This window comes from Entelurus aequoreus, linkage group LG03 (assembly GCF_033978785.1).
Source record: "Entelurus aequoreus isolate RoL-2023_Sb linkage group LG03, RoL_Eaeq_v1.1, whole genome shotgun sequence".
NCBI classification, from domain to species: Eukaryota; Metazoa; Chordata; class Actinopteri; order Syngnathiformes; family Syngnathidae; genus Entelurus; species Entelurus aequoreus.
Window position 1 is genome coordinate 93,385,281 of NC_084733.1, and position 18,820 is coordinate 93,404,100.

General features: G+C 37.9%; 1 protein-coding gene across 1 annotated transcript in view; it reads left to right on the top strand.

The window, feature by feature from the left end:
- The window catches only part of ephx1 (epoxide hydrolase 1, microsomal (xenobiotic)), a 31,523-nt gene extending 14,832 nt beyond the window's left edge, over positions 1-16,691 (top strand). The window contains exons 3-9 of the mRNA XM_062043284.1: positions 803-983; positions 1,054-1,272; positions 5,962-6,091; positions 9,145-9,359; positions 9,439-9,547; positions 14,917-15,039; positions 16,276-16,691. Of these exons, the coding sequence (XP_061899268.1) occupies positions 803-983; positions 1,054-1,272; positions 5,962-6,091; positions 9,145-9,359; positions 9,439-9,547; positions 14,917-15,039; positions 16,276-16,486 (1,188 nt within the window). The 3' untranslated portion in view covers positions 16,487-16,691. The remainder of the gene's footprint in view (positions 1-802; positions 984-1,053; positions 1,273-5,961; positions 6,092-9,144; positions 9,360-9,438; positions 9,548-14,916; positions 15,040-16,275) is intronic.
- Positions 16,692-18,820: the final 2,129 nt, after the last annotated feature.

The following is an 18,820-nucleotide window of genomic DNA, read 5'->3' on the forward strand; positions in this document are numbered from 1 at the left end:
GTATATATATATATATATATATATATATGTATGTATATATATATATATGTATATATATGTATATATATATATATATATGTATGTATATATATATATATGTATATATATGTATGTATATATATATATATGTATGTATATATGTATGTATATATATGTATGTATGTATATATATATATATGTATATATGTATGTATGTATATATGTATGTATGTATATATGTATGTATGTATGTATATATGTATATATATATATGTATGTGTATATATATATGTATATATATATATATATGTATGTGTATATATACGTGTATATATATATACATGTATGTATGTACATGTATATATATATACATGTATGTATATATATATGTATGTATGTGTATATATATATATATATATATATATATATATATATATATATATATATATATATATATATATATATACTTTTGTATGAAAAAAGACCTGAATAGACCTGCTCATCGGCAGTGGGCCTTATAATCTGGTGCGCCCTATGGTCCAGAAAATACGGTATGTTGACGTCAGTCAGCCAGTCCAAGGGGCATGGACATAAACTGTAAACGGGGAACTTTGAACAAAACTGTTGTAAATAGATGCTGACTGAGTTGAAGTCTCACGACATTAGATCACATCTTGCTAGATGTGTGGCGGTGCTTTGACCTCTGTGTTGTACAACGAATATTTGTCAGGTTCTGACTTGTATGACTTTAGCATCATTTAAATATCAAGGTGTCGAGCTAACGAGAAAGTTGAAAAACTAAAAGTTTGTCATTTTATGTCAGGACTTGCACAGGAGAATAGATCAGACACGTCCAGTGCCCTCGTTGGAGGACAGCCAGTTCCATTATGGCTTCAACTCCAAGTACCTGGAGGAGGTGGTCTCCTACTGGAGAAACCACTTTGACTGGCGGAGACAAGTGGACAAACTCAACCAGTACCCACACTTCAAGACCAACATTGAAGGTTTGTCCCGGCTGCTGACACAAGAAGCTTTCAGAGTGGCTTGTTTGGCAATTCTTCCAATCCCATCCAGGCATCGATGTGCACTATGTGCATGTGAAGCCCAAGCGAGTGCCAGAGGGAACCACTGCCATCCCTTTGATTATGGTGCATGGCTGGCCCGGATCTTTCTACGAGTTCTACGGGACCATCCCGCTGCTGACGGAGCCATCAGACCCCCAGGCGCTCGTGTTTGAGGTGGTGTGCCCCTCCATACCTGGCTATGGCTTCTCGGAAGCACCGCATAAGAAAGGTTTGTCTGGCAAATATAAAAGATACAGTTGAAATATGACGTTCAATTAGGGGTGTACAGGTACTCATAAGTAAGGAACATACTGATTTCCTGCAAGGTACATGTTGAAATAAGAACAGGAAGTATGCCTCACTTTGCTCTGTAAACAAACACAGTGCAGCTTCCCAGGTCCTAAACATTTATGAAATTGTGTGTCCCATCAGTAGGAAGGTGCCAATTGATCAGCCACCAATCAGTATCAGCCAACTTTCTTGAAAAAGTATGGGATTGCCTTTACCAATTATTGCATTTCAATGGCAATCCCAAACGGCGAACCTCTCTGGCTAATATCGTATTTATTTTTAGTCTGACAAGCTACAGTAACAGCTAATTATGTATCTCCATACAGTGTACTGCCGCTTCCATAAGTTAATAACAATTACCTCAAATAAGACAAATAAAAAATGCATTTCTTAGTATATGAACTATCAAGAATAAGTGTTATTATCAAGTAATAGGACAAAGTTAAACATGTTGCACACCAAGACCAAGGTGGAGCAGGCATGCTAATAGCTAAGCAGCTGCTACGCTATCCAGAAACAGACAAAATAAGTGCTTAAGTTTAGGTCAGGGGTCGGCAACCCAAAATGTTGAAAGAGCCATATTGGACCAAAAATACAAAAACAAATCTGTCTGGAGCCGCAAAAAATTAAAAGCCATATTACATGTGTCATGAGATATAAATGTAATTAAGATGACTTAAAGGAAACTAAATGAGCTCAAATATAGCTACAAATGAGGCATAATGATGCAATATGTACACATTGCTAGCCTAAATAGCATGTTAGCATCGATTAGCTTGCAGTCATGCAGTGACCAAATATGTCTGATTAGCACTCCACACAAGTCAATAACATCAACAAAACTCACCTTTGTGCACTCATGCACAACGTTAAAAGTGTGGTGGACAAAATGAGACAGAAAAAGTGGCATAAAACACGTCCTAGAAAGTCGGAGAAAGTTATACCAGTTATATCAATCAATACATGTAAACAAACTATACGGTGAGTTCAAGGACCGCCAAAATAAGTAGGACAAAACGGCGCTCGCCAAATACTCGAATCAGTGAAGCATGTTTAATATAAACAGTGTGCTTTATAACAATTAGGGAGGTTTGTGTCATGTTTGTCCTCCTACAGAAAAAATACTAAAACAAAAAAATAGATTTTTTTTCCCCTCATCTTTTTCCATTCTTCATACATTTTTGAAAAATCTCCAGAGAGCCACTAGGGCGGCGCTAAAGAGCCGCATGCGGCTCTAGAGCCGCGGGTTGCCGACCCCCGGTTTAGGTGGAAGCGTGTTACAGCAGAAAGTAAGCAGACGTTACCAGGAAATTAAATAGTAGATTAATACACATTGAGAAACAAGTGTATAAAAACTGTTGCTGTGTCAGCATTGTCGATCTATAAATCAGTGGTGTTGACACAAAGGGTTCTATCAGTGTATGATCAATACTAGAGTGATTCAATCGATTTTTTATTCCTCAAAATATTTTTTGTTGTACTTAGTCACAGAAAGACTTTGAGGGCAAACATTATTTAAATGAGTAACTTTTGACTTTGTTTCGTTATTGCGTACTATTGACTTTGTTTTGCTCAAACAATTGTACGTACCATATTTTGTGGACTATAAGGCGCAATTAAAATCCTTTAGTTTTCTCAAAAATCGACAGTGCGCCTTATAACCCGGTGCGCCTAATGTACGGCATAATTCTGGTTGTGCTTACTGAAATCGAAGCTATTTTATCTGGTACATGGTGTAATGATAGGTGTGACCAGTAGATGGCAGTCACACATAAAAGATACGTGTAGACTGCAAGATGAGGCCAGTAAACAAGACCAAAACTCTAAATGTTCCATTGAGAATATAGAACATTACACACGGCGCTCAAAAATCTGTCAAAATGTTTTAGTACGACTTTGGTAAGCTATGAAGCCGCACCGTTTGATGGATTGTCGGCGAATTAAACATACAAGTATTATTATGGTGTGTGTGTATAAGGACTGCAAAATGGCACCCATTAGCAGACATTATCTGGCGTTTTGTTTCACAATATTATGCAAAAGCAACTTTTCTTACCTTCTGGTACCTGCTGATGTGTATTCGGGATCTGCATAAGTCCTGAAAATTTGAGCGCATCCGCCTTTGTAGTCCGTGCCGATACCGTAGTCAATCAATCAATCAATCAATGTTTATTTATATAGCCCTAAATCACAAGTGTCTCAAAGTCGACAAGCTTCTTCTTTTTCTCTATTTTCTTGTTATGTGACATTTAGAGATTTAAATGCGTTAAAATGTAATATCGGAAATTATCGGTATCGTTTTTTTTATTATCAGTATCGGCTTTTTTAAAAAAATTTTTTTTTAATTAAATCCACATAAAAAACAAAAGATACACTTACAATCAGTGCACCAACCCACCCCATTTACACTCATTCACACAAAAGGGTTGTTTCTTTCTGTTATTAATATTCTGGTCCCTACATTATATAATCAATATATATCAATACAGTCTGCAAGGGATACAGTCCGTAAGCACACATGATTGTGCGTGCTGCTGGTCCACTAATAATACTAACCTTTAACAGTTAATTTTACAAATTTTCATTAATTACTAGTTTCTAAGTAGCTGTTTTTATATTGTTTTACTTTCTTTTTTATTCAAGAAAATGTTTTTAATTTATTTATCTTATTTTATTTGATTCATTTTTTTAAAAAGTACCTTATCTTCACCATACCTGGTTGTCCAAATTAGGCATAATAATGTGTTAATTCCACGACTGTATATATCGGTTGATATCGGTATCTGTAATTAAAGAGTTGGACAATATCGGCAAAAAGCCATTATCGGACATCCCTAGTGACATTCATCCTCCACTGTTGCCATTTGTAATATAAAGTAGTGTAAAGTTCTTACTTATATCTGTCAGTAAACTCACCATGAAAGCACTAAAACATACCGGTGTAGTGAGTTGACATTATCCACCCAAGGAACTTTAGTTATTAGAGAGTACCGTTTTTTCACGGGACACATTTCAGGCGTTGTTGTTTCACTAGTGAGCCACGGATGAGGAGATGCTGCTCCGTTATTGATTGAAGTAAAGTGTGAATGTCATTCAAACAGTTAGCGCCATCTTTTGACACTTCTTCCACTCCCGTCCTTGCACGCTACACCGCTACAATAAGGAGAAAACACTGTCGAAGTGGAGGCACGTAAATGAGAGCGCCCACAAAACGGCGCATCCTGAAGAGACTGTCAGAAAGTGACTTGAAGATGATGTGTAAAACATCATCTATGCAACATTTTGAGCAAAGAACCACCATTACATGTTATGTAGACCACAAGGAAGTCTTTTACATTTAGAATACATTATACAAAGGTGATTAAAAATGATGGTTAAAAGGTGCATTAACTAAAAGCTTTACTAAAAAGAGAAGTCTTCAAATGTTTCTTAAAAGTAATCACAGAGGGACTGGTGCAAGTTGTTCCAGAGTCTGGGGGCTACAGCCTGGAATGCCAGGGGCCGTACTTATCAAGCTTCTTAGAGTGCCATTTTACACTTAAGTCCTGAGAATCTGCGAAATTTAGTCCTACTCTCAAACTTAAGAATAAAAGCTTTTTATCAACGTTCTTAAGTCTAAGAATCACTCCTACTCTCCACGATATTTAAGAGACCTTCAGAGGTGTCTTAAGTGGTTAGGAGTTGCCAGCAGGGGATGGCACTGAGGCGAGAGAGACGTGCGCGAACGTTCAGGGAACGGAACAATGTTGGGTTTTTTTTGTTGTTTTTTTGATGACGAGCAGCTGATCAAACGGTATCGTTTAGACAGAGCGGATATTATTTTTGTCACAGATTTAATACTTTTCGATTCCTTGTTGATTTCTGCATGTGTCTGCAGTGGGCTAGTATATATAGAGCCACCCACACCAGTTTCAAATTAGTTGCCTAATTAATGAATTGGAAAGAAAATGTTATGACAGTAGCGTATGTGTGAGGTGAGTGACGTCAGTGAGTGTGTGGGCGATAGAAGAGAGGGAGCGGTAGCGTGAGTGCCGGCGGGGACTAGTTTGTTTTGTATTATTTTGTAGTTTATTGTCAAAATATACACTCCCATTGTCCACTTAAATATTTCCAAGATATTTCTTTATTCTTAAACAACGGATTCCATTCCGTGATTGGTCATTTCTATGGACACAGAAATGACGTCACCTAAAATTGCGTTTACGGTACATAGTAATGTCGTAATTCAGCTCTGAGTGTGACACTTAAGATTCAGTCCTACACTTCGCTGAAAGTGTGAGTAAGACGCTTGGTAACTAACTTTTAAGTGCAGCTTTCAGCGAAGAATTTATTTACTCTTAAGTCAACTCTTAGCAGACTTCTTAGGAGTAATTCTAAGAAGCTTGATAAGTACGGCCCCAGGTCTCCACGGGTTTTAAAATGAGATTTTGGGATCTTTAGGAGACCCTGGCCTGGAGACTAGAGGTGGAAGTTTGTGTTGCATTGTGTTCCCTTTCCAAACCTGTGACCTAACAACTGAAGCTCGATCCGAACCATGGTGATGGTGTACCGTTATACCGCTACATTAAACGTACAGTCAGTGACTTTGTGACCTCCCACTATTCTGAAATGTTCTCCATGCAAACAGGTTTCGATTCGGTGTGTGCTGCTCGCATCTTCCACAAACTGATGAGGCGTCTGGGCTTCAAGCAGTTCTATGCTCATGGAGGAGATTGGGGCTGGCTTGTCACCACCAACATGGCTCAGCTGCAGCCCAAGTAAGACTTCCAACAGACCATGGCGTTTATATGCCAGCCACTTCAGCCATTAAGTTTCCTACTATCAACTCCATTTGCCTTATTGTACTACCTGCTTGTAGCAAAAGAAATGTGTGGAAAATGAGTAGAACCCTGTCCCAATGCAGTGGAAAAGTGGCATTACTGGATGATAGACTATTTAAATGTACTTTCCTTGTGCAGTGTCTGAATCATACAAGCTACACAAATCATTTTTCACGCATTATAAAACTTCTCAACTCCGACATTCGTGTTGCTAGCTGCAGTCCGTAGCACTGTGCGCTAGCAAACCGCGAAAAAAACAAGTCAGGCAGAAACTGAATATTGAAAATGACTCCAAGTACAAAACCTCAATCGTTATTAAACACGCTTTGTAGGGCTCGAAGGATGACGCAGCGCAATAGAAAAAAATGCAGTGCATTGTGGGCTTTGCAGGTATCAATAGGGATGATGTTTGATAAGGAATTATCGAGTTCGAGCCTATTATCGAATCCTCTTATCGAACCGATTCCTTATCGATTCTCTTATCGAGTCCAGATAGGTTGTTGTATATGGAAAAAAACACACAATATTTGGTTTAACAAAAGCTCACTTTTATTATATAATAAAAAAATAAAAGCTAAGAAATAAATAAATATTGACTGTTACCCACCTAAAAAAATAAAATAAAATAAATGAATATTGACTGTTGTTACCCAAAGTATATTAAGTGGGATTTTTCAGAGAAACAAATATATACAGTAACACAAAAACAACCTGTCTCTGTGATCACTATATGTGTATAAATAATAATATAGTGTTAAATAAAATCAGTCCCTTGGGCACAAAACTGAAAATAATACAGCTCTCCAAAAAGTGCACTTCTGCTGCTATTGGAACATAACTGTTTGTTATGATGCTTTGACATTTTTGCACTTTATTTCTTTATTGAAAGAAAATTCTATGAAGAGAAAAGTTCTTTGCAGATGTGGTTACAATGCTAAAAAATGAAAAGTTAAAGCTAAAAAAAGAAATACACTTTATTGAGTTAACATTATTTCTTTATAGGGGGAAAAATGTTATGAGCTAGAGAATATAACAACTACACTACCCAGCATGCAATGGGAGTGACGAGCATGCGCGGTAGCCCCGAAAAGTGTTGCATGTTGCCACGCTGTGAAAGTAAACGTCAAGAACTCAGCCAACACGCCTCGTCTGCATTATTTATAATTAGACAGACAACACATCTACAGTGTGATTTTGTTTTGTTTACAAGGAAAGAAAAACAAAAGTTAAAAAAGGGAGATATGTTGTATATATATGTATGTGCTGCGGTTGTTTTAAGAACGTTGCGACAGCTGCCGTAAAGGAGGTGCGTTGCTAGCCTGGTTGCTATGTTTCCGGTTGGTGGTAAAAGTGTTGGTCATGTGTTTTACCCTGCTAAAATCTCTCAGTAAAGTTATTCGATGGATTATAGCTTTTGTTTTGAACTTTATTACACCTTGGAGCGCTTTTTCCCGTCCATTGTTTTCCTGCTTTCCCTATCTGCGCCTAATGACTGAGCTACGTGACGTCATTTCTTGTGATGTCCCACGGAGCATTTCTGGTCGGGACGGGATTCGAATAAAGAATAAACTCTTTTTGTGGTGGTCTCGATAACGGGTACCGGTTCTCAAAAAGGGATTCGAGTCCGAGGACTCGGTTCTTTTCTTATCAAACAACCGGGAAAACCGGTTTCGAGTATCATCCCTAGGTATCAATGAAGTTGAAGTTTATCGAGAGAATGCCAAGAATGTGCAAAAAAGTAATCAGAGCAAAGGGTGGCTATTTTGAAGAAACTAGAATATAAAACATGTTTTCAGTTATTTCACCTTTTTTTTGTTAAGTACATAACTCCACATGTGTTCATTCATAGTTTTGATGTGACAATCTACAATGTAAATAGTCATTGCATTGAATGAGGAGAAGGTGTGTCCAAACTTTTGGCCTGTACTGTGTATATATAAACATTAATCCGATGTTAACCTTGGTATCGCTATTTGCAGTCGTGGTTCAAAGTGTACATGCACTTGTAAAGAACAAGTTTCCAATCATTTCTACAACTCTTATTTTTTTGTGATGTAGTGATTGGAGCACATACTTGTTGCTCACAAAAAACATTCATGAAGTTTGCTTCTTTTATGAATTTATTCAATTGTTGTTTCATCTGACATGACATGGACAAAGATAAGACCTTCTGGAGGAAAGTTCTGTGGTCAGATGAAACAAAAATGGAGCTGTTTGGCCACAATACCCAGCAATATGTTTGGAGGAGAAAAGGTGAGACCTGTAATCCCAGGAACACCACTCCTACCGTCAAGCATGGTGGTGGTAGTATTATGCTCTGGGCCTGTTTTGCTGCCAATGGGACAATGAAAAAGGAGGATTAGCTCCAAATTGTTCAGGACAAGCTAAAATCATCAGCCCGGAGGTTGGGTCTTGGGCGCAGTTGGGTGTTCCAACAGGACTATGACCCCAAACACACCTCAAAAGTGGTAAAGGAATGGCTAAATCAGGCTAGAATGAAGGTTTTAGAATGGCCTTCCCAAAGTCCTGACTTAAACATGTGGACAATGCTGAAGAAACTAGTCCATGTCAGAAAAGCAACACATTTAACTAAACTGAACCAATTTTGTGGTCAAGTGGTCAAGCAGAAGCTTATGGATGGCTACCAAAAGCGCCTTATTGCAGTGAAACTTGCCAAGGGACATGTAAGCAAATATTAACATTGCTGTATGTATACTTTTGATTGGTCACATTTTCAGTAGACCCATAATCAATTCATAAAAGAAGCAAACTTCATGAATGTTTTTTGTGACCAACAAGTATGTGCTCCAATCACTACATCACCAAAAAATAAGAGTTGTAGAAATGATTGTAAAGTCAAGACCGCCATGACATGATGACCTTTACACGTGTATGTACACTTTTGACCACCACTGTAGATGGATCTGCCCACCCCTAGATTTTGGTGATTTATGACGTAAAACTTTTATCCATGGCCTTATTTTCTCCAGGACAGTCAAAGGCCTCCATGTGAACTTTGCCCCGGCTGCCAAGCTGGGCTTCACCATGTTTCTATCAATCCTGCTGGGCCGCCACTTCCCCAATCTGTTTGGGTTCACCAGCGCGGACATTGAGCGCATGTACCCCTGCATGCAGAAACTGTTTGTCAATGCCATCACAGAGTCCGGCTACATGCACATCCAGGCCACCAAGCCCGACACTGCGGGTGAGGAGCGAGAGCGGGCGATCTCTCTTTACTTTTGTCACGGCCCGTCTTTTTAACATTTTCTCTTTGTCCCCACCAGGTCGAGGATTGAATGATTCGCCAGTCGGTCTGGCAGCGTACATCCTGGAGAAGTTCTCCACGTGGACAAGTAAGGACTTTAAAAACCTGGAAGATGGAGGACTCACTAGGTGCGGTAAAACACTTTCATCTCACTAGTACAGGGGTCGGCAACCTTTACCACTCAAAGAGCCATTTTGGCAAGTTTCACAAATTAAAGAAAATAATGGGAGCCACAAAAAAAATTTTAAAATGAAAAACACCGCATACAAAGCTTAAATGCTTTGTTAACCAGGGGTCTCCGACACACGCACTTTAATGTGGAAATTTGATGTTAGTGCGGCCCGCGAGTTTTGAATGAATGGCGCTTGAAAGCGTCATACTTGCCAACCCTCTCATTTTTCCCGGGAGACTCCCGAATATCAGGGCGTGATGACACTGCTTTTGGCGCCCTCTACAGCCTGCCCTAAAAGTGTACCTGCTCGACCACATGTAGAATGCAGTTTCAGCTTGCTCACGTAAGTGACAGCAAGGCGTACTACCTCAGCAGCCACACATTTTACACTGACGGTACCAATACCCAGAATCCCATGCAGCCCTAACTCTTCCGCTCAACCAACGCACGGAGAGGGGGGGGGTTGATGTGTGGGGGGATTTGGTGGTAGCGGGGGTGTATAATGTAGACCGGAAGAGTTAGGGCTGCATGGGATTCTGGGTATTGGTTGTGTTGTGTTTATGTTGTGTTACGGTGGGATGTTCTCCAAAAATGTGTTTTTCATTCTTTTTTGGTGTGGGTTCACAGTGTGGCGCATATTTGTAACGTAACAATGTTAAAGTTATTTGATACGGCTACCGTCAGTGTAAGCTGTGTGGCTGATGAGTAAGTATGCTTTGCTGTCTCCTATGTGTGCAAGTAAAAGCAACATACAACTTGTGGCTGGGCTGGCACGCTGTTTGGAACTGCTATAGAGGACAATTACTGCAGTGCAATTAGGGCACTCCCTTTATTTAGTAATTAGAGTGTAAATAGGATTATATTTTCCCTGGGAGTTAACTATGAGAGACACTGATATCCATAAACCTCCTGGAAAAATCGGGGGGGTCGGCAAGTATGTAGCTGAGCCGCATCAGAGTGTTCAAAGAGCCGCATGCGGCTCCGGAGCCGCGGGTTGCCGACCCCTGCACTAGTATAATACAAATGTACTGTATGTAACCATATATGGCAGTATTATGATCATTATGCAGACCAGATTCATGAAATAAGGGATGTACGTACAAATATGAATGGATGAACTGACTGCTTCAAACTGTGACACCCAGTGATGTTTGGGTAAATCAGGGGTGGCCACACTTTTTTATATATCATTTATATTGATTTATTTATGAAAGAGAGGTTAACAAGTGAAAGGTGTTTAATGATAATACAAGCATGTTTCTTTCATGAAGACAAGAATATAAGTTGATGACTTGCATTGATTGGAATCAGACAGTAGTGATGATAACCTCCACATTTTTAAATGGAGGAGAGAAAAAAAGTCCTCCTTTCTGTCCAATACCACATGAAAGTTTGTCCACCTTCCATACTAGGGATGTGCGTATCGATCCTGTGGTATCGATATATCGATACTCACACGCTACTCATTTGGCGTCACTTTTCTGAAAAAAGTATCGATATAAACCAAAAAACGGCGTGTGGGGGGTGCAAGCATCACTTTCAGATGTTTTTGATTGCTTACTTAACTTACTATGTGCTGGGACAGCCCTGTACCTGGCAGAGTATAGAGCTGGCCCAGTCACGTGACAGGAGACAGCGAATGAGCGTCGTCAACGTGCAACACACACACAGCCAGCCGACAGCGATGCAGCCAGGCATATCCAGTGTTGTCCAATTGTTGACTTAAAACAGGCATTGTTATTTTTTTTTTTAGTAATGTTTACTGAATATTTTTGTTTAAATGATTATCCTAAATTCAAATAATTTCCACACGGGAATTTACTGTTAGTTGAAAATTGCTTGAGTATTTCAAACAAGATAAGAAAGAGATACAATTTGGAGATTCTTCATCTTTGCATTACAGTTTTATTTTTTTCCAAGAAAATCTTGAATATATGATTGAATGTGATTTTGGTTTTAATCCGTAACATGATTTCTTACATTTCGAAAACATTAGCCTATTTCATCCATCCATCCATCCATTTTCTACCGCTTATTCCCTTCGGAGTCGCGGGGGGCGCTGGAGCCTATCTCAGCTACAATCGGGCGGAAGGCGGGGTACACCCTGGACAAGTCGCCACCTCATCGCAGGGCAAACACAGATAGACAGACAACATTCACACTCACATTCACACACTAGGGACCATTTAGTGTTGCCAATCAACCTATCCCCATGTGCATGTCTTTGGAGGTGGGAGGAAGCCGGAGAACCCGGAGGGAACCCACGCAGTCACGGGGAGAACATGCAAACTCCACACAGAAAGATCCCGAGGCCGGGATTGAACTCAGGACTACTCAGGACCTTCGTATTGTGAGGCAGACGCACTAACCCCTCTGCCACCGGGCAGCCTATTTCATATTTCATTAATTGCTAATTATATCACAAACTTTAAAAAATAACTGCAGCTTCTTGCAATTCGGATTTGACTGTTAATTGGAAAGCCGTAATATTTAATTATTATTATATATAATATATAGTTATTATTATACATAATATTAAATTTATTTTTCATATTTATGTTTTTTATTTTAATTTTAATTTTATTATATATTGACCATAATAAATGTGGTATAAATGGTCTGTATTTGTCTTGTGATTTGTCTTAAATAATAACAATAGTAATAATATTTTTGACTGACAAAAAATTGCCAATAAGAAATTATTGGTATCGGTATCGATGAAAATGCAAGAAAAAGTATCGGTATCGTATCGAATCCTAAAAGTGTGGTATCGCCCATCCCTATTCCATTCTCCTTTTTTTACACTTTACAAGAGATACATTGGCGGCAAACTCCCTAGTGCTTTCTGAGACTCTTATTTTGTTAGGGTTAGGTTTGGGGTTAGGGTTAGGTTAACCCTAACCCTAAGAAATACATTGGCGGCAAACTCCCTAGTGCTTTCTGAGACTCTTATTTTGTTAGCACAGGCAGGATGGAGCAGCACTTTTATTGTGAAGACCGGAAGTGTGCAGTCTGTCTTTAGAGTTTTGACAGCAGGTACGGCGCGAGACTGTTGAAATAAAAAGTGTTTCTGGCCTTCCTGTCGGTCGTTTTTTCCTAATAACGATGTGGCAGCAGCCAGCGTCATCTCACCAGACACTCGGGTGCCGTGAATGTCAATCAAGTGACCAAATTGATGATCCACCATTTTTAGCTCTATTTTTTTAATGCCTGGCTGTTGATGGACTGACACACCCTCCACCATCCACCGCTGGCTGGTGATCCACGTAATGGCCACCCTGCTGTATACGAACTGGAAAATATAATATGAAAACCTAGCACAATCCACATCATTTTCACTGTGGTGTGCCTAAAAAAAGTAGTTTTCTCGGTACACTTAAGTCGACAACCTAAATAAATCCACCAGCTCATAAAGACCTGGTTCTACCATGTATATATAATATTTCAGAGCCAAAGGGGTAATTTCTACAAAAAAAAATGTCAGTGTATGTTGACGTGTTGTATTATCTTGCTCAAAAAGGTTCATTATGTCTTCTTATTCATATACCTTTTCAAATGTTCTTGTAATCGGACCATATTTTTGGTATATTAGGTGGAATTTTTACCTAAATATAATATACTGAAAATATGGTCTGATTACAAAAACGTGAAAAAGTGTTTTATCTTCATCATTATCACTTTTTTGACCAGTATTTTAAGTGAAAGCATAATAATTGCGTCCAATAAATGCTATAGTACATTATGCTTGTGGAAGGTACTTTTTGAAACTTTATTTATTTAGCACAATCAGACCAACTTAAGGCTGTTTAATAAAATAATAAAAAGCGAGAGCCTCTCAAGTTGCAACTGCTGCTTGTACATTGATCTTACATTAGATCAGTGTTTTTCAACCTTTTTTGAGCCATGGCACATTTTTTGCGTTTAAAAAATCCGGAGGCACACCACCAGCAGAAATCATTAAAAAACTAAACTCAGTAGATAGTAAAAAGTCGTTGTCGCAATTGTTGGATATGACTTTAAACCATAACCAAGCATGCATCAATATAGCTCTTGTCTCAAAGTAGGTGTACTGTCACCACCTGTCACATCACGCCGTGACTTTTTTTTTTTTTTTTTTTTTGCTGTTTTCCTCTGTGTAGTGTTTTAGTTCTTGTCTTGCGCTCCTATTTTGGTGGCTTTTTTTGGTATTTTCCTGTAGCAGTTTCATGTCTTCCTTTAAGCGATATTTCCCGCATCTACTTTGTTTTAGCAATTAAGAATATTTCAGTTGTTTTTATCTTTCTTTGTGGGGACATTGTTGATTGTCATGCCATGTTCGGATGTACTTTGTCTTTGCTCCACAGTAAGTCTTTGCTGTCGTCCAGCATTCTGTTTTTGTTTACTTTGTAGCCAGTTCAGTTTGTTTTGTTCTGCATAGCCTTCCCTAAGCTTCTATACCTTTTCTTAGGGGCACTCACCTTTTGTTTATTTTTGGTTTAAGCATTAGACACCTTTTTTGCCTACACACTGCTTCCCGCTGTTTTTTGCTGATTTACATGGACCCCGACTTAAACAAGTTGAAAAACTTAGTGGGGTGTTACCATTTAGTGGTCAATTGTACGGAATATGTACTGAACTGTGCAATCTACTAATAAAAGTTTCAATCAATCAATCAATTCCGACATCTACAAAGCAATTAGCTACCGGCTGCCACCTACTGATATGGAAGAGTATTACACGGTTACTCTGATCTCTAGACAGCACCGACACTCAACAACAACACATCATTTGCAGACTATAATTACTGGTTTGCAAAAAATATTCTTAACCCAAATAGGTGAAATTAGATAATCTCCCACGGCACACTAGTGTGCCGCGGCACAGTGGTTGAAAATCGCTGCATTAGATGATGTAGATCACAACATCAGCAGATGAGATGTTGTGTGGGTGAATGTCAATCAAGTCACGTCTTGGTGAAGATTGAATCCATCATTTTTAATGCCTGGCTGCTGATCGACTGACACACCCTTTGCGAGCTACCAGTCGTAGCTGGCGATCGACGTAAAGGGCACCCCTTACGTATATTAATCCCATTCTTTTAAAAAGCTAGTTCCAACCAAATCCAGTCAAAAAAAAATTTTTGGGTGCAGGTAAACATATTGGTACTTATGTGGGGCGGTGATGTTCTGTTTAGGGTGGGGTACCTTCCAGTGTCTAATAATAGTAAATAAATAACAAAACATTTTTTCCGTTTGCACACAGTATTTAGCACCTGTTGCCGAGTAGCTCATGCAGCAGATTTGTGTGGTTGCATCAACTGACCTTGTTTGTACGTGTGCATTGAAGGAAGTTCTCTCTGGATGACCTGCTGACCAACGTGATGATCTACTGGACATCAGGCTGCATCATTCCCTCAATGAGGTTCTACAAGGAGAACTTTTCCAAAGGCCTCAATCGTCCGCACATGAAGTAAGTCTCGCTGTTTTCGTAACGTCTCCTCCATTGTAGAAGGATGTTAGGTAATTCCGAACATATATCTCCTAAAGTAAAATGAAAACAAATGCATTACAGTGGAACCTGTTTAAGTGGACTCCGTTTAGTTCATCCAACTCCTCAATAGGGATGGGTGCCAAAACTGTGCTTCATAATGGCACCAGTAGTAGTAGCAAGACTGGAAAAAAGTGGAAATATGGTCTCACTGTAGCATCTTGACACTCTTTATTGCCCACCATAACACGTTAAAAGTCAGCAGGTACAACAAGACTTTCTTATTATGTACCCATCACTGTCAATGCTAGCGAGGTGCATTCATGAACGCCGGAATTCTGAAAACATCACAAGCAAGTTTTTTTTCTCACATTCTATTTGTTGCCTGTTTTGTTGCAAAAATTATGACAATTTGTTTTGGATTTTATTGCATATTGTAAATAACTTACTTTTTTTAGCATCACAAAATCTTTTTTTCGGTTTTTTAAAATTCACATTATGTTTATAAAGTCAGTAAATATGTCCCTGGACACATGAGGACTTTGAATATGACCATCGTATGATCCTGTAACTACTTGGTATCGGATCCATACCTAAATGTGTGGTATCATCCAAAACTAATGTAAAGTATCAAAGAAGAGAAAAATAAGTGATTATTACATTTTAACAGAAGTGTAGATAGAACGTGTTAAAACAGAAAATAAGCAGATATTAACAGTAAATGAACATGTAGATTAATAATCAATTTTTACAGTTTGTCCCTCATAATGTGTACAAAATAATAGGTGTATAAATGACACAATATGTTACTGCATACGTCAGCAGACTAATTAGACGTCTTTATTTGTTTACTTACTACTAAAAGACAAGTTGTCTAGTATGTTCACTATTTTATTTAAGGACTAAATTACAATAATAAACATATGTTTCATGTACACTAAGATTGTTTGTAATAAAGCCAATAATGTAATTTTTTTGTGGTCCCCTTTATTTAAAAAAGTATCGAAATACAATTTGGTACCAGTACCAAAATATTAGTATTGGGACAACCCTAGTCTCTGACCAAAGTCACATGTGCAGACAATGGTTGGTTTTGGGAATGTTGGAGTCAAACTCGGGGACGGCGACTTGAACGCGTTCCACTGTCCTGAACAGGAATGTTTGATTCAGTATGGACACAGTGTAGGCTGACTATGCACACTTATGGACTTGTCCCAGGATACCGGTGTGCGTGCCCACTGGGTTTGCATCCTTCCCTGACGAGCTGATGCACAGCCCCAAGTTGTGGGTCCAACAGAAGTTCCATAATCTTCTCACCTACACACCCATGGCTCGCGGAGGTCACTTTGCAGCCATGGAGGAACCCCAGCTGATGGCCGAAGACCTTCACAACTTCATCTGCAGAGTGGAGAAGACCAAGGCACGTTAGTGGTCAACTGGAGGAAGTGTGAAGGAATATTTTCAACATTAGCATGTTTTCCACACGCAACGGGTTAGCATAATCCCATCTATTAAACCTAAAACAAGCTTTATTTCCAACCTTTCATATGACAGACGTTCTTGAGGCAGGTTCTGAACGCCACGGTTAGTTTGGAAAAGCCTTAATAAATGTACTTGTACTACATTGAATCTTTATTTTAAAATGTCATTTTATTTCAGTCTTGATAATCCTTTGAACCCTTAAGAACCCAGACCTATTTGTGCTTAAAATGAAGGTGGACATTCTGCAGACCATTAAGCTTGGTACCACAGTAGGAAGGGGAATTAATTTACCTGACACATGAAACGTGACACATTGGGGGAGTGCACTATTCACTTCGGCCGCCAGATGGCAGTGGAGTGTCGATTGAACATCTGGAAATGTCTTTTGTGGCAACTCCAATTTTTTTTCTGGTTAAAAATCCTGACTTCTTGACACTTGGAAAAAATTCTAACATTTTGACATTTGGAAAAAATCCTGGCCTTTTGACATTTGGAAAAAATCCTGACTTCTTGACACTTACAAAAAATTCTAACATTTTGACATTTGGAAAAAAGCCCGACTTTTTGACACTTAGAAAAAATTCTAACATTTTGACATTTGGAAAAAATCCTGTCTTTTTGACAAAAAAAATCCAGACTTTTTGACACTTCGAAAAAATTCTAACATTTTGACATTTGGAAAAAATCCTGGCCTTTTGACATTTGGAAAAAATCCTGACTTCTTGACACTTAGAAAAAATTCTAACATTTTGACATTTGGAAAAAATCCCGACTTTTTGACACTTAGAAAAAATTCTAACATTTTGACATTTGGAAAAAATCCTGTCTTTTTGACAAAAAAAATCCAGACTTTTTGACACTTCGAAAAAATTCTAACATTTTGACATTTGGAAAAAATCCTGGCCTTTTGACATTTGGAAAAAATCCTGACTTCTGACACTTAGAAAAAATTCTAACATTTGGACATTTGGAAAAAATCCCGACTTTTTGACACTTAGAAAAAATCCTGACTTTTTGACACTTAGAAAAAATTGTAACATTTTGACATTTGGAAAAAATCCTGTCTTTTTGACAAAAAAAATCCAGACTTTTTGACACTTACAAAAAATCCTGTCTTTTTGACAAAAAAAATCCCAACTTTTTGGCACTTACAAAAAAAAATCCAGATTTTCTGACACTTAGTAAAAAGTCCCGATTTTTTGACACTTACAAAAAATCATAACTTTTTGACACTTGGGAAAAATCCAGACTATTTGACACTTAGAAAAAATTATAACATTTTGACATTTGGAAAAAAATCCAGCGGAGGCTGGAATTGTTTGATTCAAAAAATTCAAAAAAATTGCGTGTCGTGATTTAACCACTCAAGAAATCCCGATTTTTTGACACTTAGAAAAAAATCTGACTTTTTCACACTTAGAAAAATCTTTAACATTTTGACATTTGGAAAAAATCTCGACTTTTTGACACTTAGAAAAAATCCCGACTTTTTGACCCTTAGAAAAAATTATAACATATTGACATTTTGAAAAAATCCAGCGGAGGCTGGAATTGTTTGATTTAAAAAATAAAAAAATATTGCGTGTCGTGATTTAACCACTCAAGAAATTCCGATTTTTTTGACTCTTAGAAAAAAATCTGACTTTTTGACACTTAGAAAAAATCCAGACTTTTTGCCAAAAAAATTGGGATTTTTTAACACTTACAAAAAAAATCCCGATTTTTTGACACTTAGAAAAAAATCCTGACTTCTTGACACTTACAAAAAATTCTGACTTTTTAAAAATTCTATCATTTTTGACGGGATTTTTTTTGTAAGTGTCAAAAAGTCCGTTTTTTTTTTTGTCAAAAAGTCACAATTTTTTTAAGTGTCAAAAAATCTGATTTTTTTTTTAATGTCAAATGTCAAAATGTTAGAATTTTTAAAAAGTCAGAATTTTTTGTAAGTGTCAAGAAGTCAGGATTTTTTTGTAAATGTCAAAAAATCTGGATTTTTTTTGTTAGTGTTAAAAAGTCCGGATTTTTTTGGCAAAAAGTCAGATTTTTTTCTAAGTGTCAAAAAGTCTAGATTTTTTCCAAATGTCAAAATGTTAGAATTTTTTGTAAGTGTCAAAAATTTAGATTTTTTTCTAAGTATCAAAAAATCGGGATTTCTTGAGTGATTAAATCACGACACGCAATTTTTTGGAATATTTTTAATCAAAAAATTCCAGCCTTTGGCAGAATTCGTAAAGATCAATCAATTGTTTATTCAATCAACAAACTATAATCCTGAGTACAA